Raw genomic sequence first — 27,350 nt, 5'->3', positions numbered from 1 at the left:
GCCAAGACAGCTGATGCGTGGGAGGTTTTACCTGGCCGGGAGGAGATCAAGGAGTCAGTGGGAGGAAGAGAAGGCTGGGGGGGAGGAGAAGGCTGGGCCCAAAATATGTCTGGATCCAGGACATCGCTCGCCCCTTTCTCCCTGCCCCACACGAGTGCTGGCAGGGCTGGGTCCTCCTTGGCAGAGGCCACTCCCCGCCAGCTGCAAGGTGCTTGGCCCTGGACCCACAGCCAGACCTTCTCCACCTGTAATCCCGTTAACTCTCCCAGGCTAACCTGGGGCAGGCATGGGGCCTGAGCGAGGGCCGGGGCAATCCCCGTGCTGTAGGAAGGGAGACCGAGGGTGTGTGTGTGTGTGAGGGGCTGTCAGGGATCGCTCTGCCCAGGGAGTTGCGACTGAATCTGGCCAGCAGGGGGTGCTGTTCTGCAGCAGGTCCCCTCATTCCCAGGAGACTCCTGTGAAAACAAGGGGGTCACTGGGGCAGTTCCCCCCCACCTCCGTGCCCTGCGGTTCCCGCTGGCTGCAGCATGCCCACTGGGCACATACTCCCCTGGGCACATACCCTCCTGGGCACCTAACCCCCATGACACCTACCCCTGGGCACCTACCCACTGGGTACCTACCTGCCCTGGGCACCTACCCCCAGGCACATACCCGCTGGGCACCTACCCCCCTGGGCATATACCCACTAGGCACCTACCCCCTGGGCACATACCCACTGGGCATCTACCCCTCGGGCACATACCCAGTGGCACTTGGCTCGCCCTCGGGCTATTAGCTAGACAGCCAGCTCTGGAGCTCAGTTCCACCTTGTCTAGACCCCCCCACCACCCCAGTGGATCCCTCTCTCGCCTTGTCTGTCCTGACAGCCTGTCCCTGTCAATCAGAGCGTGGCTCTGGCTGGATTCCCAGGCTAAGGGGGCAAAGATGGCAGCCCGGGGACTGCTGTGGACTCTTTTCCTTACGGGCAAGTAACATCCTCTCTCTGCCCCGGGGTTTCTCTGCAGCGAGGCTGGAGGGGGGGGGTGTCTATCTGTATTGCAGAGCCCCGGGGTTCGGGGGGCTGGGGGAGAGATGCCAGCAGCCAGCCTCAAGGCCCAAACAAGGAGGTAGGGCTGGCTATTCTGAGAGTGAGACACGGGGCTGAAAACAATGCCCCTCCTTAGGGGCGAGGGGTACACAGACAGAGACCCCCGCCCTGCCACTGGCCCCAGCCCGGAGAGTCACTGGCGACTAGCAAGGCGAACCCAGAAACTCGGACTAAATATAGCTAAAACTAAATATAGCCAAAGGTGCAGCAGGAGTAGGGGGACGGGACGGCTTCCGTCCAGGCCATTTCCCCCTGCCCCCGGCGGACTCGCTCTGGCTGGGCCCACCAGCTGGCTCCGCAAGGTGGAGGGGCAGGAGGCTTCCGTGGGAAGGTGGCGCAGAGCCAACTGAGTTCAGAACCAGCTGGCGGCCCGAAGCCGGGTCTCGCTCTAAACTTGGGGGGCTCTCGCTGGGGTCCAAGCTGCCCCCAGGGGGTTCTGGAAGGCCTATTTGGGAAGCTGTAGTTGGGTTTGTGGAGGCTGTAATAGGGTGACCAGGTGTCCGGTTTTCGACCAGAACACCCGGTCGAAAAGGGACCCTGGCAGCTGCGGGCAGCACCGCCGACCAGGCCGTTAAAAGTCCGGTTGGCGGTACTGCAGATCTAAGGCAGGCTAGTCCCTATCTGTCCTGGCACTGCGCTGGGGGGTAGGGACCATGGGGCTCCGCACACTGCCCCCGCCCTCAGCACCGGCTCCACACTCCAATTGGCCGGGAGCTGCGGCCAATGGGAGCTGGGAGGGCGGTGCCTGCGGGCAAGAGCATCACTCAGAGCCCCCTGCCACGCCTCCGCCTAGGAGCCGGACCTGATGGCCGCTTCTGGGGCGTAGCACGGAGTCAGGACAGGCAGGAAGTCTGCCTTAGCCCCCTCGCTGCGCTGCTGACTGGGAGCCGCCAGAGGTTAGCCTGCGCCTCAATCCCCAGCCCCAGCCCTGAGCCCCTCCAACACAGAGCCCCCTCCTGCACCCCAAACCTCTCATCCCCAGACCCGCCCCAGAGCCTGCACCCCTAGACCGTGCCCTCACCCCCTCTGCTCCAGCCTGGAGCCCCCTCCCACACCCTGAACCCCTCATTTCTGGCCCCACCTCAGAGCCTGCACCCCCAGTTAGAGCCCTCACCCCCTCCCACACCCCAACCCCCTGCCCCAGCCCAGTGAAGGCGAGTGAGGGTGGGGGAGAGTGAGCCACCGAGGGAGGGGGAATTTACTGAGTGGGGGGCAGGGCCGTGGGGCAGAGGGTGTGGCCTCAGGAAAGGGGCGGGGCTAGGGTATTCAATTTTGTGTGATTAGGAAGTTGGCAACCCTCCCCTGGGCTCTTGAGTTGGGCATTTTATCCCCAAGTCTCTCAGTGCTTGGAAGAGGAAGGTGCCGAGCGGCTCCCGCTTTGACACGGAAGGAGGGGTCAGCTTGCCCAAGATCACCCAGGCTCTCTGGACTCACAGGCCCTAGCCACATCCACCGTGCCACACCGTCCCCCTGAGCTCCTCCCGCAGCTCTTATCTGGCTGGTTGCCCATTGCTCCCCTTGTCTTCTCCTGGCTGGATCTGGGGGAGCCCATATGGCCACAGGATGCTCCCATTCCACCGGGCCGCCAGCTGTAACCCAGACCCTCCTCGCAGCGGTGTTCCTGGCTGGGATCCTGGCTGCTCTCCCCGATCGGCACGTCTCGCCGGTGGCCGGAGCCGTCTTCGTCCATGAGCTGAAGAGGGAACATTTCCAGGGGGCCTTCCCCTCCATTCGCAAGAATGACAGCGGTGAGTGAGTGCGCCGGGAGGGTCCCACAGCCCCATACCCAACCTGGCCCCATGCAAATGGCTTCCTGGATTCCTATTGTCAGGTCAGTCCCATAACCGATCCAAGAGGAGGGGGCTCCACTGGGAACTGGGTCCAAAGGTGGCTGGTACCATTCCCTGACCACTCCCCAACATAGACTGACCAAGCTGTAGGACTAATATCAAATGTATATATCAACTCTCCATATACCCCAATATCGAATCTGATCTATCTATCTATCACCAGATACCCCAACATCCATCTATCTATCTATCACCAGGCACCCCCCATGTATCTGTCCCCATACACCCCCAATATCTATCACCAAACACCCCTCAACGTCTATCTATCACCATACACCCCCAACATCTATCTATCTATCACCAGGCACCCCCCATCTATTTATCCCCATACACCCCCAATATCTATCACCAAACACCCTTCAACATCTATCTATCTATCCCCATCCACACTTATCTATCTACAGACATATCCCAATATAAATCTAATCTATCTATCACAACACCCCCATCTATCTATCTATCACCAGACATCCCCAATATCTAATCTATCTATCTATCCCCATCCGCACTTATCTATCTACAGACATATCCCAATATAAATCTAATCTATCACCAGACACCCCCCATGTATCTATCCCCATACACCCCCAATATCTATCTATCATCATACACCCCTCAACGTCTATCTCTCTATCCACATACACACCTATCTATCTACAGACATATCCCAATATTAATCTAATCTATCATCACCAGACACTTCTATCACCATACATAACCCACTGTCTGTCTATCTGCAGTATTTCTCTCCCTCTCATATTCAGCTGTCTAGCATTATTATTACTCATTCTGAGTAGCTCTCACTCTGGGTCAGGCCCTTTCCAGCCATTCAGTAAGGGCCGGTCCCAGCTCGGAGGCGCTCGCGGTGGAAGGACAGATGGACAAGCTGAGGATAGGGAAAGGGGACCAGCATCTCCCCAGCTGTCTCTCTCGTCACCCCTGGGATCTCTGGGGATGCGGTGCACACAGCAGCCCTGGGCTTGGCTCCATATACGGGCCAGGCCGTGGTGTAGGAACTGGCTCCGGGGAAGGTCCCATCGCTGTTGGGGTGGTATGAAACTTGGGCTGCTGGGACGGTGCCTCCCCTGCCTGCCTCTCCCCCGCTCCCCTCCCTTCTCCCCGTGAAGTCCACTGGGGACTTTGCTCTTGGTCTTGATTTTACATGGAAGGCACCCAGATCCTGTGGTGACGGGCAGCAGGATGAAATCTCAAGAGCACTAGCCTGGTGGGGCCTCTCCAAGTGAAGGCCCCTGAAAACCCTCAAACCATGTGCGGATCCTTTCAGAAATCCCACCCGACACCCCCATCACCTTCCACGCCCAGCTGCTGGGATACCCCGACCTGCCCCGGTGGCTGCGCTACACCCAACGTGGGCCATACCGGACAGGCTATCTATATGGGTCCCCCACCACGAAGGATGTCGGCAGGCAGCTCATCGAGGTACGGGGCCGGCGCTGTCCCCCGCAGAGCCCTGGGGCACGGGCAGGACGCAGCGTCTTTGCGGGCAGGGGTGTGGCTTTGGGCCATTGCGGGTCGCTTTGTGGCAATGGGTGCTGTTGGGAGGGGTGCGGGTGTACGGGGCCGGAGGGGGGTTCCGTGTGTGTGCGTCTGAGGGCGTAAGAACCAATGTTGCTTGTGAGGGGCGGGTGGGTGCCTGGCTGTGTCGGCCTCACCATGGGGGCCGGTGAACGCTTGGTCATCGGGACTAAACCTAACGCAATAAAGCTAAACAGCTCCAAAGTCCTATGGAGACCCGAGCAGGCTGCAACCTGGGGGCTCCCTTCCCTCTATTGACCAGGCTCTAGGAGCGCTCTCTGGGCACTCGCGAGCCATCTCCCCATTCAAGGGCAACAGGGCAAACCCCCTGGAGCTTGGATTTCTCCGCCTCCTGCCCGGGTCTGCCGTTTGAGCCACCCTCCCCAGCAGAAGGAGATGGCCTAAGTGGGACGTGACCTGGCTGGCGGCCATTTTGTTCCATGCGCGGATCCGAACCTCTTTCTTCTTCTCCATGTGGCAGGTGACGGCGTATAACAGACACACCTACGAGACTGTGCGGCAAAGGGTCATCTTCACCGTTGTCCCCTCCCCAGGTAATGCCCCCGCCTTCCCTGTCATCACTACCCATACCCCTTTCCTAGCAACCAGCTTATCCCAGGTCTGTCACCATCCCCTCGCCTGGGCAGGGCAAGGAGGAGCCAGCAGCAGCCCTGACCTGATGGTGCAATGATGGACCCATCTGCCATGTCAAGAGAGCGACACCACCCAGCCCTCCCAGCATCCGTTGGAGGTTGCCCCTTCCCATAGACACCTCAGCATACTCATAATGCCAGAGGTCCTGGCTGTAAGACTCCAAGGCCCTTATGAGGTCTCTGCAGGTCCAACCCCGATGCCCTCCCAACGGGGTCTCTCCGCTCCCTCACCACAGACACCCAGATGCCGTACCAGGCGGAGTTCTTCGTGAAGAACCGAGACGTGGAGGAAGTCCTGCCGGCGGACGCGCAGAAGCAGTTCCAGCAAGCCCTGGACATCATGCTGGAGCAGAAGGACTGGAGTATCATCAACATCACGTCGGCCTTGGACCGGGGAGGCCGTGTTCCCCTGCCCATCGAGGGCAGGAAGGAGGGGTAGGAACCTTTCCCGTAGAACATCAACTATGACGGGACAGACAACTACCCATTGGCTTCCGTAGCTCTGTTCCTTCTTGAGGCTGCCCAGTGCAAGCTCTCCTGGGGTCCCCCAGCCTGGCCCCTCAGCTTGCATTTCTGGGAAACACCCTAGAACCAGGGCTTGGTCCATGGGGCCAAAGGGTTCCTAGGCTGATTCTACCAGTCAGAAAGATCCCAGACCACTCCCCACAGCCAACGGACTCCCAGACTGTTCCCCACAGCTGGGGCGGGGGGGGGCTCCCATACCATTCCCCATAGCCGGGGGCTCCCAGACTGTTCCCCACAGCTGGGTGGCTCCTGGCCCATTCCCCATGGCTGGGAGGGCTTCCAAACTGCTCCCCACAGCTTCTCTAGCTGAGGTAGGCTGGGGCTGCCATGACCGACATTCTCGCGAGCTGTTACACCTAACCCCTCTTCCTCCCACCTTTCCTGTCCCTCTGTGCGTCTCCTCCCCAGGGTTTACATCAAGGTGGGCTCCCGCAGGCCTTTCTCCAACTGCCTGATGGAGGCCATGTCCTCCGACAACCAGTTCAGGTGCAGCCTGGAGCAGCAGCCGGTCATTACCTGCTATGACAGCTTCAGCCCTCAATTCAGAGTCGACTGGTGCAACATTACCTTGGTGAGGGGCTTTGACAATGTCTGCGCTGTCCTGGGTGTCTCGCATCCATGCCTTACTACTGGGGCAGGGGAGGGGGAGGAATCCTGACCCAGGGAAATCCACTGATTTCACCTGGGTTTCCAAGACTCCCTGCCCCAGAGCTGGTGTCCCATCTCAGTGCCCTGGGAGATGCCACCTATTACATATCTCTGCGCAACAACAAAGGTGAACCTTAGGGCCTCTCCTGGTCAATTGGCAGGGTATTGTGCTGGGAATCAGGACTGGTTCTGTTCCTGCCTCGGTGACTGACCTGCTCGGTGACCTTGGGCAAGTCTCTTCCCCTCCCACCCTTGTCTATTTAGGCCATAAGCTCTCTGGGGCAGCAGGGGCTGGCTTTCGCAATGGCCTAGTCTACACCCAAAGCTGCACCTGGTTTAACTAAATTGGTGCCTTTACTTAAACCGCTGCAACCTGTGTGCGTAGCCCGGCCTTTGTGGGTCTGAACAGCCCCTAGAACAGGGGGGCCTTGATCTCAGCTGGGGAGCTCTCGGTGCTGCTGGAAGACAAATGCCAGGTCTCAATGAAAGGGAGGGAGGTGCTAGGCAGAGGGGCGTCTTACGCAGCACCGTGTCGCTGTGGAGAAAGAGGAACTCGGCGGCATAATAACGAAGCAAACTGTCATTTTCGCTGGAAATCCCCAACAACTCAGTTCCCGAAAGTATAGTGCCAGCCGCAGTGCTCCTTTCCACCAGCAGAGGGAGGCGGCTCCTTTGGAGAAGGTGGCGGGGGTGTGGGGGCTAGTGAGCTCTGCCAGGCCCTTATGCAGGGTCTGAACCATGGGGCTGGTACAGTCTCATTAAGTCCCTAGGGGGATGATGGGGCGGGGGGGGGGGCATGTTGGCAGGGCCCCACTGCTCAGGAAATTGGGATAACTGGGGATGTTTATGGGCAAATCCCAGAGGATTCGATAGGAAACATTAGCCTGGCTGTAGGGTTCCCGATCACCCTATGGGAATTAATAGGATGTTTCACTCAAGCTCTCCTCCCCCTGCAGCAGTCAATAGGCAGCGATTATTATTAAGGATCCGTATTAGGGCAGTGCCACCTAGTGGCCCCAACTCAGATGAGGGCCCCGGTGGGCCAGGGGCTGGACCCGCAGAGTGAGTGGCAAAGGGCTCACAGGCAAAGGAAGAGCCTACCCCTGATTTACAGCCGGGGAACAAAGGTGCAGAAAGATGGGGGTGTATGGCATCACGGGGGTACATCCCTGCTCTCCAGAGTCCCAGTTCGCCGCCTTAACCCCAGCCCATCATCCATTACTTCCTATCTATGGACCCCTAGAGGTCTCCCCCCGAGAGACCACAGTCAATCCTGATGGCATCCTGGCATCTTCTCTCTCTTCTCCTCCTTCAGGCCGATCTCTCCAGCCTCAGCGTCACGGAGGGGGTGCCCGTGTGGGGCGATGGGGTGCTGGAGGAGGGCAGCGAATACAACCCCCCCACGGACTCCCCTGAGAAGGCATTCTTGTCTGACTATCTGCTGACCATCTTGCTACCTCTGCTGGTGGCCTTCCTGCTCTGCCTACTCCTGGCCTACATCATGTACTGTAGGAGGGAGGGAGTGTAAGTTGGATAGATGCCCCTGGAGCCAGGAAATGGGAAGGGATGTAGGAATCAGCTGGAGACCCCCTCCCCAGCTGATCGGGGTGCTCAGGACTTCCCTGTTTGCTGATGGCTGGAGCCCCCTGGGGCTGAGTGAAATCCACCCTTGCCAAAGCACTTAGCACCCTAAGGGCTGCAGATGTGCCTGGATTTTCGGCTGGCCCCTCTGCTCTGGGGGGAATTTCCCCCGCTCTGGGAAACTGATCGTGCACCCGTCTGTCATGGTAGCGGGGAGAGAGTTCAGCTCCCAAAGTTCATTTTTGGTCACATCTTGTGACCTTTGACATACTTTTAACAGCTGAGCTCGCAATTCGGGAAAGTTTGTTGGCCTAATTGGCAACAGCCCCCCGCCCCTTCAGCCACTTGTGCCGTACGAGGATCTCCACTAGCTGTGAGACGTATTGGGGCTATGACACACAGCAGCTCTGAGTCCCTCCAGCAGAGGGCAGCAGTGCGCGCACACTTCACTTCTCGCTGCTGTTCACGTGGCTGGGGCCAGGCAGGCTGTCTATAAACATTTGCTCAAGGGTTATTTAAAGTTATGATTTATCTCTACTGGGGCCTGGCTGCACATCTGGCTTAGCTGATGACAATTTTAAGCTCAGCTGTTGGCAATATCTCATGACCACTCCCCCCTTTCTTTTCCCCCCGTAGGCACAAAAGGGATAGGAAGACCTCTGAGTAAGTGATTCAGCCATCACCATTGTGTCTGCATGCGGGGGTGTGTGTGAGATTTGTATGTCGGTGTGGGTTTGTGAGGCTGATTGGTGTGTGCGCTTTGCGCAGTTGTGTGTTTTCTGCCTGTTTGTATTTTAACACGTTTCCGGGCTTCGGCAGTTTGTGTGCTTGCTTGCCAACGTGGGTGTGTGTTTGGGGGGTTGTTTGAGATTGTGTTGGGTGGCTGGGGGTGTACACACCGAGTCATGCCAGTACCTGGGAGTTCTTTCTCCTCCCCACTCATATCTCACAACTGTCACATTGCCGTGAGTGTGAGCAGATCTGGACGCAGGTCCCTGCGGTGGCCTGGGCAGACCTCTGTTGACTGACCCTCAGGGCCTGGCAATGCAGCCTTCAAACTTGGACTTAAAAGGCTCCAGGCTTGTCCCGCTCCCGGCTCCCGCTCTCATCACCTTCGTTCCCTGCCTTCTTCTGCAGGGACGAAGGGTCACGCAGATGAAGAATTAATCTCTTACATTTCGATAGCCCAATTCATCCCCGAGCACTGACACACATAGGATGGGATTGCATTGCCCACCACTGAAATGCAGCCACCTCTGGAGTGGAACGAGGCAGCCGTTTGACAGCACATGCAGCACGGCCACGCCCCACTTTAGTGCAGGAGGCTGCCAGATGAAGCAGGATGCAAATCCCCTCCCAGTAGGATTTTGGGAAGAGCGCCAGGGCTAAATACCCCAACTCTTGTGAGAGGTGCCAGGGGATCGTTAATGAGAACGAATAGCCGCAGGCCAAGGGCTGCATCTGAATAGAGGAGCCAGCAGTACCAACGTCTCCCACTCACCCTCCTGGGACCCTGAGGCCAGGACGAGCCCAGCCCGCCCGTCTACACTGTAATTTTATAGCCTGAGTGTTTGCTGAGCAGGGCCAGCCATGGGTGTTTCACTGCAGTGCAGACATAGGTCAAGATCCTACAGGACCTCAGCCTGAGCTGGTACCCGTGTCATTCCTCCCCCTTCACTGGCTGTTAGCAGATGGGTTTCAGGCTCATTCCCACCCTTCATCCCTTCTTGGTGCCAGAGGCTGAGCCTGGCCCCAGGAGAGTTGAAATGCAACCTTGTATTCATGGAAGTGCTAGAACTCTGGTTTTGGAGGTTTTCCCTCCCACTTTGACTGGCTACTGCCCAGCCTGGCTGGCCGGCGTCCTGGCTCCCTGGAAAGATCCCTCAGCACCAGCTTTCCTCTTTCTGCCAGGCTTCCTGCTCCCAGTCTTTTGGGGGCCTCCTTCTTGGGCACTGCTTTCTCTTTCTTCTTTCCCACCCCTTGCCGACTCGGAAGGAGCCCCAAGCTCTTGTGCCTTTCAGCTGCTGCAAGACCCCTTTGAAGACCAGGTTCTTGAGCACCCTCTGGAAGTGATGCTCGTTCCTCCTCAGGTGGTAGCCAGTGGCCATGATGATCTTCTTGACAACCTGCAGGGAAAGGCCTGAGCACCCCTTGGACACGGCCACAGCCTCCAAAATGAGCTTGGAGACACCTTGACTTAGTAGCTTGGAAGGGTTGGCACCAGCTGGCTGGTTGAGGAGCCTAGAACCTGATGGCTTGGGCTGGTTTGAAGAGGCTGGAAACCAATGGACAGGAAGTATCAATTTTCTCAGTTCTCTCTGAATCTGGCTTATCTGAGACCAGAGTGGCCACATCCAGGTTGGCTGACACAGAGGATGGGACCTGGGAAGACTCACTCGTATCAGTCATTTTGCTCGCTGCTCCTTGCCTGGTGGGTTGGCAGCCAGAGGTCTTTCCTGCCTGTTTACTGTGTATTTTCCAGCTTGAGATGCAGCACCGAACCCTGGAGTGAAGTAGGCAGCCTGGTTGCTCCAGATCCAGCACTGTGCAGATTGGCCTCCCCTCAGCGAATCCAAACCCCGACATGGGCTCCACGTTCAGACCGATTTCCACAGCTCCTTGGGTTTAAATTTTCAGGGACCTCAGTTAGGAGAGGACACAGGGAAGCTGCCAATTCACTGTTTCCTGAGTGAAAGTGCTGAATTTTTGCAGCTACTTTTCAATTTTGGTTCCTCGCAGGCTGACTTGGAGATCCAGGATCCTGGCTTGGCTGCTGTCTTCTTCGAGGACTTTCTCCTGCTAGGTACCTGGGGAAATGGACTCAGCTCAATCCCTCCTGCTGGATTCCAGTTGGCTCCCAGTGATCAAGTCAGCTATTTCCATGTGAGGTTGCAGGCCTATTACAGATGTCCCTGGGCTCCAGGACAACCTGGCAGTAACCATGACAGCAAAAGTGGGCCAGTTGTGATGTCATAAGGAGCTCGTGATGCCCGTGTGTGTGTCGCCCCACATCGCAATTTTTACAGACTGTGATTTAAAGATTTGAATGATCTGCCAAGATGTAATTTGTCAAAAGGCCCTTGATTTGATTGAAATGGCGCCCTGCAGGCCCCTGGGTGTGGGGTTCAAGGCTCTCCTGTGCCTTGCCGTGGAAGTTACTCTTATCCAGGGGTGGCAGAAGGGAGCTGACGGGCTGTGTCGTGTGTGTGGGGGGGGGGCGGAGGATGGAGCGGGTCTAAGCATGTCTGCAATGGAGTGAGCGTGTCTTCCTACGCATCGGTTGGGTGTTCTGTGCCCACAGCAGGAGGGGACCCGATTCCTGACATGCCAGCTTGGTGCTCAGCCAGCTAGCAGTAGGAGCCAGCCCCCAGTGCTTGTGTGATCAGAATCCTGGGATAAAGGCCAGCGGGTATCTCAGCATCCCGGTCTCTGCCTCCCAGAGGGCATTGCACCCAGCACCATGAAACTGCAAGCTACTCATGGTCGGGGAAGCCAAATCCCCGGCTAACCAGGACCAAGTTAACCTCACCGGGCATTTTCGTGCCACAGCAGGTGAATCAGGTCGAGCAGCAAGGGCACTAGCTTGGGACTTGATGGGCCTGGGTGCTAATCCTGGCTCTGCCACTGACTCATTGAGTGACCTTGGGTACATCACTTCCCCTCTGTTTCTCCTCCCGCTTTGTCTGGTCAGATTGCAGGCTCTCTGTATGCCTTCCTCCATACTGGCTCCGATGCATGGAAGCCCTGCCAGTCCAGGATCTCTCTCCTTCAAGTCCTTCCATAAAGGGCACCTCTTCCCCTAGGGACTATCAAATCCCCACTTTTGCAACAACCCAGCACGCCCTCTGATCACTGCATGTCGTTCGTGCCTTGGTCCTCTGGCTTAATCGGAACGACAGAGCCTTGCAGAGCAGAGGGTCCCTTGCCCCATGATCAATGTGAAAGCTCGACCAGCAACATAGGGTGCTACTTGCCCCCCCTCCCACACACCCACATAGCTTGGGAGATGTATAGGGATCAGAGCCCCACGTGGTGTAAATACATCACCATTCCTTCAACCCCTCCCCCTCTCTTCTCCTGGAGGCAGGTTCCCAAGGATGAGTCTGGACATGGGGAGTTTTTAAATACAGCCACCATTTTATTTCCACCAGGGGTAAACCTGTAGTAGGGGTGGGTCTATCCTTCAAGCGTTGGCTGGCTGCTGCCCAGCGTGGCTGGCTGACGGCTTGGCTTCCTTAGAAGATCCATCGTCAGCAGCTGCCCTCTTTCGGCCAGGCTTGTGGCTGCTATGCCACCCTTGAGGGGCCTCCCTTGTTTCTTGGGAGCCTTTTTCTTCCTGTGCCCTGTGCCCATCTTCTTGGCCAGCTCCTTGCCGATCCCAAAGGAGCCTGAAGCCCCGGTGCCTTTCAGCTTTTGCAGGAGCCCTTTGGTCACCAGGCTCAAGAGCACCCTCTTGAAATGGGTCTTCTTCTTGGCCATGTTGTAGCCCGTGGCCACGATGATCTTCTTGAGAGCCTGCAGGGAAAGGCCAGTGTGCTTCTTCGAGGTGGCCACAGCCTCCAGGATGCGCTTGGAGAGTCCTCGACTCAGTGGTTTGGACAGCTTGGCGTGGCTGACGCCAGGCAAGCTGGATAGTTTGGAGATCCGGCTGCCTGATGGCTTGGTCTTCTTGGGGAGGCTGGAACCAGACGCCTCAGGCAGCTCGAGATTCTCACGGATCTCTGCCGCTGGGTTAGCTGAGCCTACGTCAGCAGAACCTGGGGCTGCTGGCTCAGGGTTCCCTGAAGCTGGGGCAGCTGAATCCAGGGGAAGAACCTCAGAAGGGTTTTGTGTGTCATCCATTTTGCTTGCCAAAGGGAGCTGCTGCTCCTTGTCTCCTGTCCCAGTTTAGGGTCTGCCCGTTCAGACCAGCTAAATGTCTATATTGTCTGGGAGTTCCGTGTTGAGACGTAGGACTCGCCAGGCGGCTAAAACCCCGTCGTCCTGCTGCCCCAGGACCAGCTCGCTGCGCGTGGGCCCTGCTCACCGAGCCCAGCCTCTGGCTGGAGTTGCGTGTCCAGCTCTTGGCAGCTCGGGGTACAAGAGGCTTGGCTGCCGGAGAGGACCCAAGGAAAAGCTGCACCTAATGGTTGCGTTTGGGGACGCACGGATTCTTAGCTCTGGCCTTGCAGCCTTGGCCCGTCTTGGCCTGGCTGCCTCGCTTGGTGGCTGTTCTCCTTGAGGATCTTCTCCCACCAGGGACCCACCTTGTCTGACTCAACCGTGCTGGATTCTGGGCTGTGGTCAGCTGGGGGCGAGGGTACAGGGCAAGCGAGTGATGAGCTGTAAGCCCCAGCCCACTTGGCCACACTTGGGCTGCTAGAACATAGTGGTTGCCATGAGACCGGAGCTTGGTAGATTGTGACATCAGGTGCACCCTGTGATGTCTGCGTAGGGGCGTGTCTGGGCACAGGCCCCCTTGGAGAGGAGCAGGGGAGTATCCCTTTAAATCGTTTGCAAGCCCGCTTGCGGTGCTCACTGTGTTCTGGGTGTTAGAAGCGGCCAGGTAGAGCAGCAAGATGTATATAGCCAGGCTTGGCACGTTCATATTTAGTCAAAAGGGTTGTTAGGGACCCAACTGTGCAATGTGCTGTCCTCATATTGTTGTGGGTTGCAAGGTGTTAACCAAACACCCCACATGTGACCAGAGACCCCCGAGTGCTGAGCTTTCCTTTGTGTTCCCAGGAGCAGAGGGCCAGGCTGCTCCGAAGCATTCAGCACCCAAGCAGGAGCAGGTTTCGTGGACAGCTCAGGGTGGTGGGTGCATGCTGGGAAATCCAGCCATGAGTGTCACAAGCGGGAGTGGCAGGGCGCTGACTCCTGGCCTTTATTCAGGCGCCTAAATGGGAGCTGAGCTCTTCTATAGGTTCTGATTGTAGGGGCCAAGCACTTGAAAATCTGGCCCATTGTGGGCCCAGTTCTCTTGTCATCGTATACCAACTTGCCCTGGGAGTCACCTGTGTGCAGCGGTGGGAGAATCTGGCCTAGGAATTGTACCCGAGTGTGCACCCACGAGTGTGTCCGTCCATACACCGCTCTTCTGTGGGCATGTTTCTTGTTATTCTGTCCTTGCCAGTCTGAGGACATCCTGTTCCTCCCTTCACATCCACCCAGCCCCTGTAAGACTCTCCATGGCAGTGATCCTTCCTCTGGGCCATATTCTCTCCAGCCTTGCTGTTGAGCAGTGCAAGGGATTGCCTCCTTCCCGGAGGCCTGTCCCTGCTGCATTCAATGCCCTGGCACCCAACTGCTGATCCCCTGCATGCCAGCATGTTGCAGAACGATTAGCCCTCCCCGAACCAGCCTGCTATGTGTGTGGTCTGTCACAATTTTTCCCACACCGGTATGGAATGAATTTGGTTATGTGCACTAATATGGAGGTGATGCATGACCCCCCCTCCTCCTCCCCCAAAGCCGACCATGGCAAGTGTTTCCTCGGTGGCCTTTTCCCCTTTCCTGGAGGTCCCCTCATCTTCCTGGTGGGCTTTGCCCTTCCGCTTTCCCTTGCTGGCTCTGGCAGCGCCCGAGGCCTGGATGCCCATCACCTTGCTCAGGAGCTGCCTCGCCAGCACCTTCCTGAAGCAGTGCTTGCTTCTGCCCTATGGCGTAGCCTCCGGCCTCAAGGGTCTCCTGGGTGGTTGCCAGGGGAAGGGGCAGCTTGGAGGTCGCCACGGCCGTCAGGAAGGCCGGGGAGAGGCTGGGACACCTTGGTTTATGCTGCCTGAGAAGCTTTGATGGAGCTGGGGCTTGCAGGCCCAAGGAAACGGAGCAAGGCTCCTTGCCGTTTTGCTTCTTGACCAAGCGTCCTGTGCAGGGAGCTGCCCAGCAGTTGCCACCCCAGCCTATAAACCCAGTAACCACGGCAGCCCAGCTGGTGAGGTCAGACCGCAAGTGCTCTCCTAGTCCAGCCTCGCTGGACGGCCTCCCCATGGGGTTGCTTGAGATGGTGGAGGGACGTGTTGATTTCAGGCACCTCCGCCCCGATCCTCCTACGCATGCTTGAGCATGGGAGCATCCATCCACGTTCAGCTCTGTGTTGCGGGAACACTGGGGAGCTCTTTTTGCCCTTGGTGGGGTGGTGGGGGATCCTTGGAGACCTGAGGACTCCCCATCCCCTGCTTCAGCTCCACTCGCTCTCCCGAAGTGACTTGGCCTCAGGGCAGGGTCTCCACCTTGGGACACAATTGCTTCCAGCGTCCGCACTCAGAGGATGAGAAATCGGACTTTCCCCTTCAGCCCCATCCAAGGAGTTCGAGCTACTCCGTTCTCTATAGGATCCCATGCTGCCCTCACCCCTGCGGTGTACGAGCACCTGCCAGTCGGGCATTCAGCAATGTAGCCAGCATCTGTCATGGGAGGATCGTGTCCTCTCCCCTGGGGGAGGAGTGTGGGGGCAGTGGAGGGTTCTGTTTTCGTAGGGTTGGGTCTTTGAAATGTGTGTGAAGGCGGGTGGGAGCAGCACTCCGCACCTTCCACTCCAAATGCCAGGGGGCTTGGGGTGGGCCTTCGCTCCTGGGGGAGTTTGTTCCACAGACTGGGACCAGCCCCTGTCAAACGCTGTCTGCCCCTCTGGGTTGATCGGACCCCCTCCTGCCCTGGGTTCAAAGAAGAGAGAGGCCCGAGCACAGCGAGGGAATCCATTCCACCTGGTTTCTGTGGTCAGCGCTTTGGGCTGAGTTTGCCCCATCGCAACCCCAGGCTGGTCTCCCGTCCCCACGTAGGTGGGGCTAGATGCTACTTACTTCAGAGCCTTGCAAAGGCCCTAGTCCCAGGAACTCAGGTTCCATTCCACCCCCACCCTCTTCCTTTCTCCGGGGTTTCAGGTGCCTTCCCACCCTTCACCCCTTCTTGGTGCCAGAGGCCACGGGAGAGTTGACATGCAATCTTATATTCATGGCAGTGCTAGACCTCTGGCTCTGAAGGTCCTCCCACTTTCACCGGCTGCTGCCCAGCCTGACTGGCCAGTCTCTTGGCTCCCTGGAAAGATCCCTCAGCCCTAGCCTTCCCCTTTCTGCTAGGCTTCCTGCTCCCACTCTTTGGGAGGCCTCCCTCTTTTCTTGGGCACGCTTTCACTTTCTTCTTTCCCCCCTTGCTGATTCTGAAGGAGTCCAAAGCTCTGGTGCCTTTCAGCTGCTGCAGGAGCTCTTTGGAGATCAGGTTCTCTCCATGTGGTAGCCAGCGGCTACAATGAGCCTGCAGAGAAAGGGGGTGACCACAGCCTCCAGAATGAGCTTGGAGACACCTTGACTTGGTAGCTTGGAAAGGTTGGCACCAGCTGGCTGGCCAGACAGCCTAGAATTTGATGACTTGGGCTGGTCGGAGAGCCTAGAACCTGATGCTCGTGTGGACTGGAGAAGCCGGAAGAGGATGGATTGGAAGTTCCGGCATTCTCAGGTACCTCTGAACCTGGATTAACCGAGGATCCAGGGTGACTGAATCAGAGGAGGGAACCTGAGAAGACTCACTCATATCAGTCATTTTGCTTGTTGAGAGCTCCGTTGAAGGCCAGATGTGGGTGGTAACCGTAAGAGCCAGGGCTAGTGCATTGTGAGGTCATAAGAAGTGTGTGTGTGTGGGGGGGGCCTTAGATCAGACTTCCCCATGTTGGATGGAGGCCTATCACAACACCTTAACAGAAAATATTCTGTCCCGTGCACCTCCGGAGCCCTGACAGATCACTCTACCTAGCTGCCACCTCTGGGGTGGCACATGATGGCTGTTTAACCGCGCTCAGCAAAGCTACATGATAGTAAAGGGAGGGGAGAAAAGCACTGTACCCACTGAAAGTGCAAGAGGAACTTTGATGATTATATATTTATTCTGCCTCCCTAATTTGGGCTCAGGAGAGCAGACAGCTTGACGTGTGCAAATTATGCCATGAGACCTTGAATGGCCAGAAGCCTGGCTTCCCTTCTCATCTGAGAGAGGAGCAGGGCTGCCTTCAAAGCACACGGAGGGGCTCCAGTTCAAGATTAAGTGGGGACGGATTAGACAAGTTATCAAGCATCAGTTTTGTAATCCCACAGAGTTCTCCCCCGCACCACAATGGCCCAGACTGATGACCCTTAGCCCAGAGGGCTGGGAAGGCTTTCAAGGCTACCCTCCTGACTTCCAAGGCTGTTTCCTCTTTGCAACCCACTTTGAAAGGATTCGCCCAGACACGGGAGAGCTTTTAAATACACGGATCCCTTTATTAAGCCCTGTTTCATAGCGGAGCCCCAGCGGGGGATGCAATCCCTCACACGGCGGCTTGCCGTTTCCTACCCCGGCGAGCTGGCCGGCTGGCTTTGGAGGACACACTTTTGGGTGCCTTCCTCCTCCCGGGCTTCTTTCTTTTCTTGGCGGCTACTTGATTCTTCTTCACGTCCCTCTTCTTCCTGCCGGTGCGAAAGGAGCCCGAGTCGCCCATCCCAGTCATCTGCTTCAGCAGCCCTTTGGAGACCAGCCCCTTGAGCACGCGCAGGAAATGGGTTTTGTTTCTCACCACGTCGTAGCCCGCCTTGGTGATTATCTTCTTCAGGGCCTCCAGGGAGAGGCCTTGGCATTTCGGGGAGGTGGCCACAGCCCAAAGGATGAGCTCCGAGACGCTGGGGTTGGCATGCTTCGAGGCCGTGGGGGCTCCTGGGCCTGTGGTTGAACCTTGGGGCTCTGATGCCAAAGAGGACCCCTCGCAAGGTTCACACAGATCAGTCATTTTGCTGGCCAATAGGAGACACTTCTCCTTGACTAGCCTTCAGATTGGAGCCACCTCCCGGCTGCCCGGTCTCGTTTCCGGCTGGAGGTGCGGCCCCAAACGACGCGACGTGGGGCGGTTGGCCCTGGCGTAGCTCCCTGGGGTTCTCCTCCTCTCCCGGCGCCGATCAGTCTCGGACCGTTCCCGCTTCCTTGGTTCGAAAGACGCCGAGGACCCAGGGAACGCTGCCGTTAACAGCCCCTTTATGAAAGCACGGGGTGAGGCCCGTGACACGCGAGGGCTTTAGCTCCTCACGGCTGGGCTCCGCGGGGCTAGTACTCGATTGCCTCGTTCCTCTGCCGGCTCCCTGCGTGGGGGAGGCTGGGCAGGCAGTGCTGAGCTCCAAGGCAGACCCCCCCCCAAGTCACTGGCCCAAGCTAGTAACCACGGTAGCGCAGCCTGGTGCTTTGTGATGTCGGAGGGGCCCTGTGATGCGGGGAACGTGGCCTGATGGGGCTGGTTTCCCCCTGTGGCGTGGCCACGCAGCTAAGGAATAGGCAGAGATTTTAAAGAAGCAAAGCGACTCGTCGCTCAAATCCCACCCGCGCTATCCCTGCAGAGCTCAGCTCACGAGCCAGGGGTTAGCATCGGAGCCTGTTTGTGTGCGCGGGGGCGGGGGGGGAAGAGAAATCCTGGCCCCAGCAATGGCAGTGGGAATTCTGTCACTGACTCCAACAGAACAAGGATTTCATTGTGTGTGTACGTAAGAGAGAGAGAGCGCACGTAGCTCTTTGAGACAAGGGCCATCTTTGTCCTGGGTTTGTACAGCGCCCTGCACACTGGGATCTGGGCCCAGGATGGGTTCCTAGGTGCGACCGTAATACACCTAATACATAACATACAGCGCCTAGCACAGTGGGGTCCAAGACTAGGGTTCCAAGGCGCTACTACACTACAAAACAATTATTCTCCCTCCCCGCCCCCCGGCCAGGCTAATTGTGTCCTCTCTGCTCTCCCCCATCTCCTGGTTGCCAGTGTCCAGATGGTGCATCACAACACGATCCACAGCAACACGGAGGAGCTGAGGCACATGGCCAGCAGCCGGGACGTGCCCCGCCCTCTCTCCACCCTGCCCATGTTCAACGTTCGCACGGGCGAGAGGGTCTCCCCGCTGCAGGGCCATCAGGACAGCGCCCACGTCCCGCTCATCCTGGCCCAGCAGTGAGTGTTCCCCGCCCGCCCGGGTCAGGGCCCACAGAATGGGTTTGATAATTGATTGGTGGGGGGGGGAAGGGCGCAAAGCCATGGCCTGGGGCAGGTGGCTCCTCCCCTTTAAGGGTTAATTGTTCCCCCTAGGCAGTCAGTGGGCTTGAAATGGGGGGGGGGGGGGAGAGCCAGGGGAGAATCAGGCCTCAAGGGCTTGATTTGTCATTGCTCTGTGGCCTCTTTGCCCCATCAAGGAGGCTGCAGGGCAGGTGGAAGGGCTGCATGGGGAATACCCCCCAGCACAGCCCCTGCCTTTCACACAGAGGTGTATGAGGCCCCACAGACAGCTGGTCCCTGGGGCTGTAGCTACACTGCCTTGTCAGCACAGCTGGGGTCGGTAGGATGTAGGGACTGACCCCTTCTTGGGCCGAGGGGGCAGTTCAGCCTCTGGGGTCCACTGAGACCTTGGCCTCTCTGCTAGGGCAGCCAGCAAGGGGCTGGTGGGGGTGGGAAGCTGTTTAGTCAATTCTCCTGCTTCCTTTGGACTAAAACGCTAGATGAAAACCCTTTAACTGAAGGCAGGGTAGCCTAATGATTAGCCCACAGGACTGCGAGTTAGGAGACCTGGGCTCTAGGCCCTGAGACACTGCTTGCTCATTTCTTGGCCTGGGTTATAATATTTTACCCGGGCCGAGGTCTTCGAAGGGGGAGAGCCATACAGGGGTAACACATTCTTATTACCAGGGCTTTTCTCTCCTTCCCCCCTCCAGGTAAAGACCAACATGGGGCATTCCTGTCTCTTGACTCCAGGGGATTCGCGGCAAACAGCCAAGGAATCTTTTGTTGGTTGGGGAGATGGGGGAAAATCTTGTTTTTCCCACTGTGAGAAATAGAGTAACAGGTGGGGACTAAAGAGATCAGTGTGCGTGTGTCCGTCACAAGCAGGAGAGAGGCGGGGAAGTAATAAATAGCAGTGATTGCTTAAACCACTGAGCAATGTTTAATTAAAGCACGTTTTAATATGAAACTTGGTCTCTGTGCTCCGGCTTTGCTGCTCCCTAACTCTAGGGCAGAAAAGGTCATGGTGTCTTGATATAAATCCATGATACGCCCACATCTGGAATACCGCCTGCAACCGTGATCACTCCAGCTCAAAAAAGACCTGTTGGAACTGGAAAAGGTTCAGAAAAGGGCAACAAAAATGATTAGGGGTCTGGAACGGCTTCCGTATGAGGAGAGATTAATAAGACTGGGACTTTTCAGCTTGGAAAAGAGACGGCTAAGGGGAGAGATGATAGAGGTCTATAAAATCATGACTGGTGTGGAGAAAGTAAATAAGGAAGTGTTATTTACTCCTCATAACACAAGAACTAAGGGGCATCAAATGAAATTAATAGGGAGCAGGTTTAAAACAAACAAAAAGGAAGTATTTCTTCATACAACGCACAGTCAACCTGTGGAACTCCTTGCCAGAGGATGCTGTGAAGGCCAAGACCATAACAGGGTTCAAAAAAGAACTAAAGTTAATGGAGGAAAAGTCCATCAATGGCTATTAGCCAGGGTGGGCAGGGATGGTGTCCCTAGCCTCTGTTTCCCAGAAGCTGGGAATGGGTGACAGGGGATGGATCACTTGATTACCTGTTCGGTTCATTCCCTCTGGGGCACCTGGTGTTGGCCACTGTCGGAAGACAGGATACGGTGCTAGATGGAGCCTTGGTCTGACCCCGTAGGGCCATTCTTATGTTCCCCAGGAGATAGGTGTAAGCTGGCAGACCTTTTTAGGGTGCTTGCCAGAACAGCTGTTAAGGGGCTAAGATTGTCCGCAGCCATGAAGGACCCCAGCAGAGATTGTGCAATCACAGGCGCACACCTTCTCCCGCCAGTGCCCTCCCACCACACATGGCACAAGGGTAGAAACACACTCATGCAGCTGGGTACACGGGGATCATGCCATGAAGAGCTGGCTTGGGAAAGCCAGCTCTTCTTCTCTGTAGCATGGGGCCGTGCAAGGTATTGAAGATCACAGCGGGAGCGCCTACGCTATATGGACATGAGGCAAGATTTGTGGAACCCCGTTAGCCAAAGCAGAGGCCTGAATGGGAGAGAGAACTGGGCCTCCAATCTGGAGGTGAACTCTTTCTCTGGCCGTTCGCACGGTTGCTGTAGCCACGTTGGTCCCAGGATAGGGGAAGAGACCAGGCGGGTGATGCAGTGGCTCTTATTGAGCCAACTTCTGGCGGTGAGAGACAAGATTTTGAGCTCCACAGAGCTCTTCAGGTCTGGGAAAGGGCCTCCAAGTGACACAAACAACTTCCAGCCGGAACAGGTTGTTTAGCATAAGGAGTTAACACATGTTGCAAGAGGCCATTCAGGGTGAAGTGGGCAGTTTACACCTCTGTAGTCTTGGGCCAAAAGAGGGACAGTGGGTTACAGATTGTTGTAATAAGCCATAATTAATTTATGTCAGGGAGGTCAAGCAACAGGTGACAGACTCGTGAGGGGGCCCTCCTCAGGGTTCCAGCGACGGGGGATGCCTCGGGTGAGCCCTGGCAGGGGTGTCCCATTTTCTCTTGGGGAAATATGGTCCTCCTGCAGCTCCCAGCCGCCACAGGTGGACGGCCGCCCCCCCGCCGCTGGCAGAAGGGGAACTCCACAGCTCCGAGCTACCGTGGTGGCAGGGGAAAACCGTGAAGCCGCAGCAGCAAAAGTCACAGACAGCTCATGACTTCCGGGAATTTGTTTCTGTGACTTTTATTAAAAATAGCCATGACAAAATCTTAGCCTTAGCCATAGTCAGTCGTGTGGCGTGTTCAAAAGCATTTAAGCATGTTATAAAACCATGTCCCATCAAATCAGTCCTAGATTCTATGATTGATTTGATGGGACATGGTTTTATAACATACCAAAACATGTTAAATGCTCTTATCAAAATGCTTTGGGTCTATTTCCCCCCCCCCCAAACGAAATGGTCATAAAAGCGACAATCTTGATGAAATTGCATTTCCCAGTGAAAAAATATTCCCTGGGAAGATTTCTAACCAGCTCTATTCGATAACAGGCCAAACAAGTCAGCCTGAAGCATGTCAGGTTGCTTGTTGGATGGGTGGGATTTCTGAAAAATCCCAGTATACATTTGCTTTCTAGGGAAGTCTCTCTTGCTCCCTGTCCCCCTTTCCCATCTTCTATTCCCGTGTCAGCTCCATCCTTCCATTAGACTCTGGAGATCAGAGCGCCTGGAATAGGGAAGCCCACCAAGACTGGTCTTTCAGAACCCACCTGAATCCTGCACCCTCTCCCATTGCTTCCTTTAGGGTAGTATTCAGCAGAGACTTTATGCCACATTGGGGTGACCCACTTTCTGCGTAGCGAGGAAGGTATTCACTGAACAAAGGGCGTTTCAGACCCCAGGTGCTGGCCTCCCTGTTAATCGCACGCACAGTTATGCTAGCAAGATCCCAGAGCTCAGTCACACACAGGAACAGGGACTCACAACCAGCCTCCCACCTGACAAGGCTCACAATGAGCCATGCCAGAGACACTCACAGGAATCCCAACACACAACTAAGCCTCTCCCCCCGCCCCATCCCTAGAGGAGAACAGACTCACAAGCACACTTGGAAACACAGACTCACAACCAGCTATGGATGAAAACTCACAATCACACACATGCAAGAAAGACTCACAACCACATCCATCAACCTGAAAACCACACACAAGAACACAGGCTCACAAACTGCCAAACAGACCCCTCTCTATTTATCTAGGGCTTCATTGTCATTGTCTGTCCACATAAATGTACTTTATAGCCCACCACAGATACACATCCATGTAATAAAGCAACTCCCCCAACTCAGGTACCCATCTGCAACACAACAGGTGTGCCTTGCCTCAGTTTCCCTCTCACTCCACCCATGAAATGAGCGCAGCCCCTCACTGTCCGATACATCCTTGATTCGCATGCACCCATTCAGGAATCCTCCCAAACCCTTGTAACAAAACCCCTCTCCAGTTTGACACTAACCAGAGAAAGATACAGCAGGCTTTTCCACACCCCTCTCCAGGGACAGCACCTCCAGCTCCCCACCCAAGAGTCAATAGCAGTACTGGGGTCCCAGTTCCCTTCCTCTGACCCTGGGCCCCACTCTGCAGGCCTTCTGAATGGCAGCTAAACTCCTGATTCTTACCACAGCCCCCAAGTCAGGTCTCCTGCAAGACAGCTCCCTGCAGGGCTCCACTCCCCAGGCCCCCCTGCCGGTGCAAGTCCTACACCTGCCCAGGACGCCTCCCCCCAGGGTCCACCCTCTTACTTCTGGGCTTGGCTTCCCCTCACTGAGCTGGGGCTTCCCCCGTTACTCCAGGGCCACTGCCCCATCCTTCTGCCCACCAAGGTCCCCAGCATTGGTCAGTTCTCACCTGTGATTCTGATCCAGGTCTCCACTGAGCTCAGCTCTTCCTAGGCTATCCTGTGTCTTTCTCTTTCTCTTTTTTTCCAGCCCTTCCACCTGACTCTAAATCACCCAATCTCCAGCCATGTAGGGCCCAGGTGCCCTCTCTTAAACCTAATTAGGTGGGTCAACTGACCAGACACAGGTGCCCTCTCGTCTCCCTTCTTAAAGGGCCGGTGACAATCCATATATGAACACAGACCTCTAGCCACCCCTGTGCGTTCACACACACACACACACACACACGAACTCAGATTCCCAGCCAGCCGCAAACCTACACAAAACACTCCCCCCCCAAACACACACAACAGCACAGACTCACAACCACCCCCCATCCAAACAAGGCTAGCCTCGCACTCGGACGCACATACCCAAGACCAGACTCACAACCACCCCCCACACAGACATCTCCCCGTATTCGGGAACCCAGACTCACACCCACAGGCACACGCAAACAAGGACACAGACTCGCAACCCCGCACGCGAGAAGACAGACTCAGAAGCATCCTCAAACGACAGCGCAGCCTCCCCAATGCAAACATGCTCACACACGCATCCTGCTTTCATATACGGGTGTGTAGCTGTGGCCGGCTATCAGCCAGGTTTTGTAGGTCCAGATATCCCCATTTTCTCACCCACTGTCCAGATATCCCCATTTTCTCACACACTCGGCTTAGAGGCACTCACTGCTTCAGACATGCAGCTTCCCCAGTTCTTTCTCGGGTCCACCAACAGAGAACACGTGTCCTTTCCTCTGGGCCAGGCTTTCCCGCTTTGCTTCTGAAAAGGACCATCTCACACCCGGGAACTTGCTGCAAGACCCAGGCATCTCCGAGGCAACTCGCTGGATCCCGTCACATTCCTAACGCGCTCCCAGGCCCGGTGCCATCCCTCAAGCTGCAGCAGCTGCTGTCAGCGATGAAAGAGCATCTTTCTCTCCTCTCCTTGCTCGAGAGCGGACGTAAACCGAGCCAAAAATGCCAGGAGCGGGGAGCGAGGTTAAGAAAACAAGAGGCGCCAAAGAAGGAACAATATGGCGATGCAAAAACTCAGACCTCTGGCTAGTTCCTAAGCGCGCAGGGAGAGTTCGATGGCAGAGTCCAATCGAATTAGGACCCTCAAACCTTTGCAGTTCAAGAGCAGAGCTGGGTCCTCTGCCTGGTTCTGCCGGTCCTCTGCCCGGTTCTGGAGCAGCGCTTGACTGTTCGAAACCAGGGATCCCGTCCGCAAATAAAATCCACTGGCTTGTTGAGATGTTGCTGCCCTGCCCCGCCATTAGAAAGGGTCGTGCTCTGGGAGGGCCAGAGTTTCCAAAGGAGCTCAGTCCCGGCGAAAAGCAGCGTAGTCACAGGCAGGGTCATTCCTCTAGCCCCCTATTTCATCGCTGCAGGAGCCGGTGGGCCCCAGCCCTTTTCTAGTCTGTCTGTAAGGGTGCTCCGGCTAAGGTGAAGAGGGGTGGGAAGGCAGGAATTAGTGGTTGAAAAGTGGGTATAAATGAGAGAGTGGAAGGAGGAGAAACACACGCACACACATGCAATGCAGCGTGGGGAGGGGGAACCCACCTAGGGGACCTGACTCTTGAATCTGTACAACATGGTCCAGTCATTGCTCATGGAACAGGCTCCCGCCAACGCGAATTTACTCCCCGGCGCGTCTCCCGGTGGGTCCAAACCCACGGATCCTCGCAGATTCTTCCTTGCTGGCCCCACAAAACCTCCGGCCACAGGATTCCACCTCCTTCCACTCCTGCTTGTGCTCTAAGGAACACGAGCAGCTGCAGCAGCAAAAATGACTCCAGCCTCCCCCGCCTCGCCCCTGGCCGGCTTCTCCAAGCCCTGCAAGGGAAACAAACAACATCTGCTGAGAAGGATCCGTTCAGCTCACAAGCTGGGCTGGGAGAGACTCCGGGAAAAGCCAGCGACTCCCCTTCGCTCCGCTCCATCCTGCGCTGGGAAGCACTGCAGAGAGACGCGGAGATGCAGTGGACCTGGGGGAGCGTTTGGCGAACAGCCTGTGATGTCATTTTGGAGGAGGGCACGGGGCCAGCTGGGTACAATGGTCTCACTGTAAGGCAGGGGTGACTTGGGCCTCAGCAGAGCTGAGCGGTTGGGGGGCTCTGTGCACCAGTGCCGTGGGCAGATGTGCAAACCTCGGTGTGGGTGGGATCAGGGATCAGTCCGTGTCTACACCTGTCTCCCCCAGGCCACCCAGGTGCAGAACCCAGAACTCCTGCCTCTCCTAGGCTCTTCATACGACCGGTTCACTCCCAGGCCATCAGCTACGAAGGGACGGGGCAGCTCCCCCTCCAGGCCCTAGATCCCAGCCTGCCCCTCGGGAGCAGGTCAGGTGGGGTCTGATTTTCCGAAGAGTTCAGTGCATGCCGGCCTGGCCCCACACGTCCCAGAGAGGGCAGTCTCTGAAGCGGGGTCGGTCGGTCCGATGGAGCCGGTTCTGTTAGACTCGCACTGTGTCTCCCTGTCTGATCAGTCCTCCTGCACCGCCAGGCCCAGTGCGATGGGTGAGCTGAGGTGCCCGGTCTATGCTCCTCAACCCAATGCCTGTTCAGTGGCTGGGGGATGAGGGCAACTGGACCATGACCGATTCCCCAGGCAGAGATGCAGTCAGCACTTGCTGGCCTTTTTTCTTGAGGCCTCCACCCCTCTGTCCTCTGGCTGAGGTGGGCCTGGGCCCCAAAGAAGGGGGCACGAGTCATCAGGCTGGTCCATGGAAGGGAGGCGGGGTGCAGGGACTGGCTTTGATTGACGTGCGGCTCCTCCATAAGCATCCACCCTGGCGTGCCTCCAGTTTGCGGTTCGGGGGCTGCTGGTACCCGAGAGGAACCCGTGGGACCAGGCCAGGCTTCCCCACTGGGGCCCTGGGCCCTGGAGAGACACAAGCCCCTGCTCAGCATTACTCACCTCAGGGCCACGGGGGCCAACGTCCTTTGGATGCCAGTGCCCAGCTGCCCCCCAAGCTCAGACTCATGCTGCCCCCCAGTTTTCCCATCCCCCTCTGCCCTGCCTCCCCCCCACTCAGAGTCACACTCCTTTACAAGATCCATCTGTTTCCCCTGCCCCCGATCTGCCCCCCCATTCAGACCCCTCCCCCCGCTGGGTCCCTTTCATCGCGTTCCGCCCCACTAGTAGGGAGGCGGTGGGTTTACCTCTGAGTCAGGTCTGTCTGGAGCATCCTTGCCCCCCATACACATGGGGCTAGGGGTGAGATTGCCCCCTGCCCATTGCGGGGGTCCCCATGTTTCCGAGGGGATACGTTGGTGGCGAATGGAAAACACGAACAATGTCCCCTCTCTGGGCTATTTAAAACCCAGCGTCACCTGTGAGCCAGGCCACGGCCAGCCCCGTGGCACCAGGGCTCCCAGCGTGGGTACCTCTCACCCGGGGCTGGCCCTGCTTCGGGATCCCCTGGACAAAACTGCTCCCGGCAGGGGAGATCCGTCCCAGGGCTCCTGAATGCAAACCAGTGACCAGGGAGCAGCCACTGCTCAGCAGAGGAAACCGGTTTCGCTGTGGACGGAGAGGACCCGTGTGGCTCCTTCCCGCCAAGCTTTAGGGAAAGAAAACAAACTGTAAAGGGAGTTGCTTTGCCCCGCTCCCTGGCAAGGGGAGTGAAAAGGAGTGCCGGGAGCAGCTGGAGCAGGCCAGAGACAGGGGTGAGAAGGGAAGAGAGAGCCAGCCGACCATACAGAGCTGGCAGAGGGGGTAGAGAGAGAAGGAGGCAGGCACTGAGAGGGAGAAAGAGATTGAGGCACAGTGCAAGGGATGTGGGGCACCAAGGGTGGGGAGAAGGTGAGAGAGAAGGAATGCGTTGGGAAAGAGAGAGAAAGCTAGAAAGTGGCAGGAAGAGAGGTGGGAGAGAGGGATGAGACGGGGGCAAGAAAGGGACGGAAAGCAGCAAAGAGAGGGAACATAAGAGACAAAGAAGAGGAGAAGGAAAGAGGGGTGACAAAGGGGGAGGATTGGAAGTCCCCCATCTGCGACTGCGGGGCTCCGGGCACCTGCCTTTGAAGCAGCCGGTACTAGCCACTGGCCTCTGGACTACCTGATCCAATTTGGCTATCCCTGTGTTCCTAAGTGGCAGAGCAAG

General features: G+C 56.9%; 2 protein-coding genes across 2 annotated transcripts; one reads left to right on the top strand and one right to left on the bottom strand.

The window, feature by feature from the left end:
- The first annotated feature begins 927 nt into the window (after nt 1-927).
- Nucleotides 928-18,820, top strand: SGCA (sarcoglycan alpha). Its single transcript, XM_073325651.2, has 9 exons — nt 928-967; nt 2,704-2,838; nt 4,226-4,380; nt 4,958-5,030; nt 5,366-5,564; nt 6,063-6,225; nt 7,618-7,826; nt 8,520-8,546; nt 18,631-18,820. Exons 1-9 carry the CDS (start codon nt 928-930, stop codon nt 18,818-18,820), a joined length of 1,191 nt encoding a protein of 396 aa, XP_073181752.2.
- On the bottom strand, nt 12,060-12,725 carry LOC140904034 (uncharacterized). The gene has a single exon (XM_073326213.1). It carries the CDS (start codon nt 12,723-12,725, stop codon nt 12,060-12,062), a length of 666 nt encoding a protein of 221 aa, XP_073182314.1.
- Nucleotides 18,821-27,350: the final 8,530 nt, after the last annotated feature.

Source organism: Lepidochelys kempii, chromosome 27 (genome assembly GCF_965140285.1).
Source record: "Lepidochelys kempii isolate rLepKem1 chromosome 27, rLepKem1.hap1, whole genome shotgun sequence".
In the NCBI taxonomy this organism is placed as follows: Eukaryota; Metazoa; Chordata; order Testudines; family Cheloniidae; genus Lepidochelys; species Lepidochelys kempii.
The sequence above is the reverse complement of the archived record's forward strand: the minus strand, read 5'-3'. Positions and strand labels throughout refer to the sequence as shown.

Bases quoted from the DNA above. Each gene is read 5' to 3' on its own strand.
- SGCA (XM_073325651.2), top strand. From the start codon at position 928: ATGGCAGCCCGGGGACTGCTGTGGACTCTTTTCCTTACGG. The intron at 5,565-6,062 runs GTAGGAACCTTT...TCTCCTCCCCAG, and splicing joins ATCGAGGGCAGGAAGGAGGG to GGTTTACATCAAGGTGGGCT. The intron at 6,226-7,617 runs GTGAGGGGCTTT...CTCCTCCTTCAG, and splicing joins ACTGGTGCAACATTACCTTG to GCCGATCTCTCCAGCCTCAG.
- LOC140904034 (XM_073326213.1), bottom strand. From the start codon at position 12,725: ATGGATGACACACAAAACCCTTCTGAGGTTCTTCCCCTGGATTCAGCT.